The sequence below is a fragment of the Ailuropoda melanoleuca genome, chromosome 8 (genome assembly GCF_002007445.2).
Source record: "Ailuropoda melanoleuca isolate Jingjing chromosome 8, ASM200744v2, whole genome shotgun sequence".
In the NCBI taxonomy this organism is placed as follows: Eukaryota; Metazoa; Chordata; class Mammalia; order Carnivora; family Ursidae; genus Ailuropoda; species Ailuropoda melanoleuca.
Genome location: NC_048225.1, coordinates 127,009,743 through 127,015,653, shown reverse-complemented (window position 1 = coordinate 127,015,653; position 5,911 = coordinate 127,009,743). Strand labels below are relative to the sequence as shown.

Sequence of the window (5,911 nt, the reverse complement as noted above, 5' to 3'; positions counted from 1 at the left end):
CGGGGCAGGAAGTGGTGGTCACAGGAATCGTTCCAGAGGCCACCTCACCACAGGGGAGGTCACTGGGGAGTGACCACGTTGCCACAGCCACACTTCTGTCCCATATAATTTCCTCCATTGGAAGGCCATCCTTTGATTCTTTTTCCAAGCTGCACCCCAGAGACCCACACCTCCTCTCTCACCCCTTCCCTCCTGGGGCCTCAGCGGTGCCTCCTGGTTCTGACCTTCCCCATCCTCAGGAAGGTGTCTCTGGAGGGCAACCCGCTGCCCGAGCAGTCCTATCACAAGCTCATGGCGCTGGACAGCACGTGAGATTGCTTTTTCTCGCCCCCTTTCTCTGGGCCTGTTCCCTGTCCAGGTCAGCCCTAGTCCACCCTTCCTTGCCCTCCACCACCTGTCCAGGGATCCTTGATTCCTGCCCCTCCACCGTCAGAGGTCAGGCCCTTGGGAGAGGCGAGACTGGACCCCACGTTCCCAGCAAGGCTGCTCTCCCCCCATGCGCAGGATCTCCCACTTGTCCCTACGGAACAACGACATCGACGACAACGGGGCACAGCTGCTGGGCCAGGCTCTGTCCACGCTGCACAGCTGCAATCGGACCCTGGTCTCCCTCAACCTGGGCTTCAACCACATTGGGGACGCGGGTGCTGGCTACATCGCAGATGTGCGTGTCTGGTGGGGACCCAGCAGCGGGGTGGCCGGTCCCGGGCTTACACGTGCCCCCCCCCCAGGGCCTCCGGCTGAACCGCTCCCTGCTCTGGCTGTCACTGGCGCACAACCGCATCCAGGACCAGGGCGCCCTGAAGCTGGCCGAGGTGGGTGAGCTGGCGGGGAGGGGGTCGGGATCCCCGGCTGGCGTCTGACCGGCCGCTTGCCCCAGGTCCTGCGCCCCTTCGAGCTGACGCACACTGAGGTGGTCGAGCGCCGCCGCCTCCTGCTGGAGAAGGGGTCTCAGGAGCGCTCACGATTGGTGAGCCCCGCGGCCCTCCCGCCTTTCCTAAGCCAGCCTCTCTCTGGGCCCGTCGGTCGTTGGTCCGTCTTCGGCACCTCCCCGCCCCCGCCCCCGTGCAGGCCTAGCAGGCGTCTGCGCTGCTGACGGCCCAGCGGAGCGAGTCCTTGGGCAGCAGTGCGTGGGGCAAGGGGAAAGGCAGAGTTAGAGCCCAGAGCTCGGGCTGTTTGCTCACCGGTGGAGTGGCTGCTTCGTGGGGCCGCGGAGAGGACTGACGCCGTGAATTCACTGGACGCATTTGGAGCAGTGAAAGTCTCCTACTGTTTCCCTCCCAGTGTGAGAGTCTGAGCCCCCACCCCAGCGCGTCCCCCCAGAGGCGTCCCCAACAGCAATGTAGGCAGGGAGATGGGGTGGGGGTGCTGTCCGTCCGTCCAGCCAGGCATGAGGCCCCCCTCACCCCTCTTTGAGGAAGGGGTGCTGGCTGCTTCTTCCATCCCCTCCTCTTTGCGAGCACAGCCTTCCTCCTCCCGACACGGGGACTCCAAAGCAGAGCGCGACAAGAACCCCCTGATGGGGGTCAGCAGTGCTGCACTGGCCGAAAAGCCAGACAAGACGTCGACAACGAAGACCCCGAAAGGCCTGGGCAAGAAAAAGGAGAAATCAGGGGTAGGTGCGCTGGTAGCCAGGCCGGGCAGGGGAGGATGCCTCCGTGGAGCTCAGGCAGAGGGAGGGAGGTGCCCTTGGAAGGCCCTGGGGCAGGCCTGGAGGCCAAAGCTTGGCTTCCCCCCAAGGCTCAGGCCCCTGGGGAGCAGGCCTTTCCTCTCTCTCCCTGCGTGCCCCACAGGACCCGGTGAAGAAAGAGGAGAAGTCAGGGTCTGGGCAGTCACCCACACAGGGAACCCCCAAGAAAGAAGACGCCGCCAAGGCAGGCAAGGGGAGTAAGTGCTGTTGCCCTTCTGTGTGACCTCCTTGCCTCAGGAGAAGGAAGAGCAGTGGGCTGGACGTGGGGGGCCTGTCCTCCTGCTGCCGTCCCTCTCTGGGCCGTGTTTCCTTCTGCTGGTGAGCCCCCCATCCTGCCCCGGGCACGGCGCACCCCTGGTCCCCTGCCTGGACCCACGCGGCACTGCCCTGAGGAAAGGGACCCACCCACCTAGCTCTGTTCCCATTGCTCCCGATCCCAAGGTTTGAGGGGCGTCCCTCCTTGCCCAGCCTGTTCCCTCCGGGGCCCCAGGGCGGTATGGCACGTCTGCGCTGTGCATTCTGGCTCCTTTTCCTGCTCCAGAGGTCACCATTCCCGAGCAGAAGCCGAGCAAAGGAAAGGGGCCCAAGACCGGAAACAAAGAGAAGCGCAGTTTCCTGATGGAGTCCGAGGTAGGCTAGGGGAGCGTGGTGGGCGCGGGCGGCGTGGTGGGCAGCCGTGCCTTCCCTGTAGTGTGTGTCTCCAGCCCGTCCTGGAGGGTCTCTCCGGCTTCCATTTGCATCCTGCGTCCACGAGTGTCCCCGCCATCCCCGCGGGGCTCGCTGGGGGTGGGTGGGTAGGAGCTCAGTGCTCTCCTTTCCCTTCAGGCTTTCCCTGATGTCTCAACTGTCCCTGCGGCTGCGGGGCCGCTAGTCACTTCCCCAGGTCTCCTCCGCTGGTGCGCTCCCCCATCCTCCTCGCCCCTGTCAGCAGCCCCCCCCCCGGAAGGCGGGGCGTCTTTACAGTCCCGGTGCCGCCCTACCGGTGCACAGCCCCTGGAGACCCTCTCTCTTTTGCTACTGGAGCCTTCCTTTCCCCTTTCACCTCGGATCGGCTTGCGGCTCGCTCCAGAGCTTTCCCGACTGCTGACTCCACAGAGCCCACCCGCTCCAGCCCTCAGCTGCCCCCCACCCCCGCCGTGTCCTCACCTTCTGTCTCCATCAGGAGACCTCCGCCCTAGGCAGGGAGGGGCCTCTCCTCTTGGGAGTCTTCTCTGCCACCAAGACAAGATCCTATCAAAGAGAAGGTCAGGTGGAGACGGCCTGGGCTGCCTTTAAAAAATTTTTTTTATTAAGTCATCTCTATGCCCAGCGTGGGGCTCGGCTCACAACCCCAAGATCAAATGTGGCTGGCTCTGCTCTTGCCGCAGAGCCAGCCAGGCGTCCCCCCAGGGGTTTGCTTTGCCCCTGCACGTCCTGACCTCGCCCCGCCTCTGGCCGGTCTGCTGGCTGGTCCGTGGGTGTCCCCGCGGCCCCCATTGCTCTGGCTGCTTGCAGACCAGCGGCCAGTGCTGCTTCCCGCTTTTGCTCTGGCCCTTTTCTCTGCCTGACCGACCGCCTGTCTCCTCCCCCTCCTCCTCTGTAGCAAGGAGCTCAGGCCCTGCCCCTGTTGGCCCCCCGGGTCACAGGTACCTGCTCCCGGACACTGATCTGGGCTGCGGGCCTCCTCTGGACCCCACAGACTCGAGCTTCTGTGTGTGCGTGCGCGGGGGGACTCCAGCTTGTGTGTGTGTGCGTGGGGGAGAATCCAGCTTCCCTGCGTGCGCGTGTGGAGGGGGGACTCTGGCTTCCCTGTGCGCGCGTGTGGGGGGGACTCCGGCTTCCCTGTGTGTGCTCGTGGGGGTTGCGCCACCCTGGCTCCCAGCTCACTATCCAGGGGTGCTTCTGGGGGTGCAGGCTGGTCTCTGTCCTCCGTCCTGTCCCGGGGACAGGGCGCAGGGCTGCGGGGTGCGCGCCCCTGGGCTGAGCTGTGGTGGCCCTACTTTAGCAGCTGGTTGCCGAGCCTTCAGAGATGGTCAACCCTCTCCTGGAGCCTGTGGAACACCGAGAGGGGAAAGTGTTCATGCCCGGGAACAAGGTCCTTTTGCACCTCAATCTCATGCGTATGTTTGCCTAGCGCCCCTGTCATCCTCCCGGGAGGACTCCTGGGCCCCATGCAGCCCCTAGGCGGTGGGGGGGGGCAGCCCCAACTCCAAGGAGCAGAACATGGTTGTGCCACAGCTGGGCATCGTGAGGGCGGAGGCTGTCCCGCCCCGGGCTTGCGGTGAGAGCAGGTCAGGCCCGCAGTCTGGCAGTTAGTGTGGGGAGAGAGACGCAGGTGGGAGGCCAGAGGAAGAGTCAGAGGAGTGAGGGCAGGGGCGGGGGGCCACCTGGGCTGCTCCCCCACCAGGAAACCGCATCACCGAGGTGGGGCTGGAGAGCTTCCTGGCCACAGTGCAGCACCAGGCCCAGTTCTCCAAGTCTAGGAGCGGGGCCAGGGGCCCCATGGGGCTGCTGCACCTGTCGCTGGCGGTAAGTCCCCTGCCCTCAAGCAGGTCTGGGGGGCTCCCTCATGCTTTTCCCACAGCTACCCCCACCGTGCCTTTTCTCCTTGTCCCCCGACCCTCACCCACCCTGTCCCGGGAAACGGTCTCCTCCCAGAGGACTGATCCTTATCCCTTTCTCATCCGTCACCTTCTTTTCCCTCCTTCAGAAAAACTGCTTCTCCCCACAATGTCCCATGTACACCATGATCCAGGAGCTGATGCTGCCAAGGGACCCCATCAGTAAGGCCAAGCCCAGAGAGGAGGAGACCATGGCTTCCTCCACCTAGCCCCCTTCCTGCTTCTTCCCCAGGCGCTGGGCTCCCCAGCCGCAGCAGCTCTGCTCCGCGTGGTGGGCTGGCCTCCCCGGGGCAGATCTTGGGTCATTAACAAAATCTATTATTGCTGTACTTTCCCCCTTGAGGTTGCCTGAAAACTCTGTTCCAGAACTACATGGAATGTTTGGACTCTGAGTCTCTTCATGTCCCTCGGCCTCTGCGGCTCTCCTGCCTTCTCAGGCCTGCTTCTTTGCTTGCGCTCTGCCTGTGTTCCCTGGAGGACACGGAACGCGCCAGGGTCCACATTCAGCCATTGGTCTCCGAGGCAGGCAGTGGGAAGACTGGGACTGTAATCCAACCGCACAGGCCCCACGGAAGGGGCGCGGGCAGGGTGGACGGGAGGGGCGCGGGCTCTGCCATTCCAGGCCCCCAGCTCTTCTGTGTCTCCCTGCTGGGCGCAGGTGTCTGGTTGCTTTGGAGGAGACAGGGACTCAGCTAAGGAAATGCAGGGTCGGCAGTCTACTTTGGAGAGGCTGGTGAGTCTCTCTGCATCGATATAGCGGACGCCGAGCACCATGTGGGCCAATACCTTCGCCGGCCGATGTCGGCAGTCTGAACCCAGGGATGCCCCGATGGCAGGCGGGCCAGAGGAGCCTGCAGAGCTGGGGGCCCCGCGGCTCTACCGTTCAGTGCTGCCTCCCTGGAGATCACCTATGGATGGGGCCCACGGAGCATGGGGCTGACCTCCGGGGAGCTTCCAGAAGTGTCCCTGCTGCCCTGGCAGATTTAACCTGGCCATATCCCCTCAGCCCACGGAGATCCACTCTACCTGCCCCAAACTCCTGCTCTGTGAGGCTCAGCGGCTGTCATGGGCCTCCCTGTGCCTCTGGGGACCTGGCCGCCGAGCTTCTGCAGGAACACGGCTCAGCTCTGGAATGCCCCCCACTGGGCACACTGCAGGGCCCCTCGGCTTCTCCAGACTCCTGTGACTCGTGTGTAGGAATTCCGATGCCCACCTGGACCCTAAGTCCATGGGGTCGGCATGTGGCACGTGCTAGGTCTGGGAGGGAGCACGAGACAGAGCTGAAAGGGAGTCTGTCCCTTGGTCCATTGATGAAGGCAGAGGGGCGGGAGGTCTGGGCGATGCGGCTGTGCCCCGTGGCTTCCAGGGTGTCAGGGCCCGTGGGACAGAGTGGAGGCTGAAGCCAGTGAGGAACGGCCAGGCCTCTGACACGGCCCTCCTCGTTTTGTCTTTAGAGTCCTGGGGCTCATGGAGGACAGCCGCTGAGGTCTCCCGACTCTGGGCCCATTGCCTGTGCGTGTGTTCCGATGGCGTGGGTTCTGTCTTTTCCCGCTTTGCCCGTGGGGGCCCTAGAACTTAGCCTGCCCGATGGCGGCTCAGTGAGCACAGTGGGAAGCTTTGG

General features: G+C 64.3%; 1 protein-coding gene across 1 annotated transcript in view; it reads left to right on the top strand.

The window, feature by feature from the left end:
- Window positions 1-4,695, top strand: part of LRRC71 (leucine rich repeat containing 71) — a 9,086-nt gene extending 4,391 nt beyond the window's left edge. Inside the window, 10 exon segments of the mRNA XM_034667684.1 lie at window positions 110-308; window positions 505-664; window positions 732-815; window positions 881-970; window positions 1,466-1,615; window positions 1,794-1,887; window positions 2,232-2,320; window positions 3,675-3,789; window positions 4,077-4,198; window positions 4,380-4,695. Coding sequence (XP_034523575.1) covers window positions 110-308; window positions 505-664; window positions 732-815; window positions 881-970; window positions 1,466-1,615; window positions 1,794-1,887; window positions 2,232-2,320; window positions 3,675-3,789; window positions 4,077-4,198; window positions 4,380-4,499 — 1,223 coding nt within the window. The 3' untranslated portion in view covers window positions 4,500-4,695.
- Window positions 4,696-5,911: the final 1,216 nt, after the last annotated feature.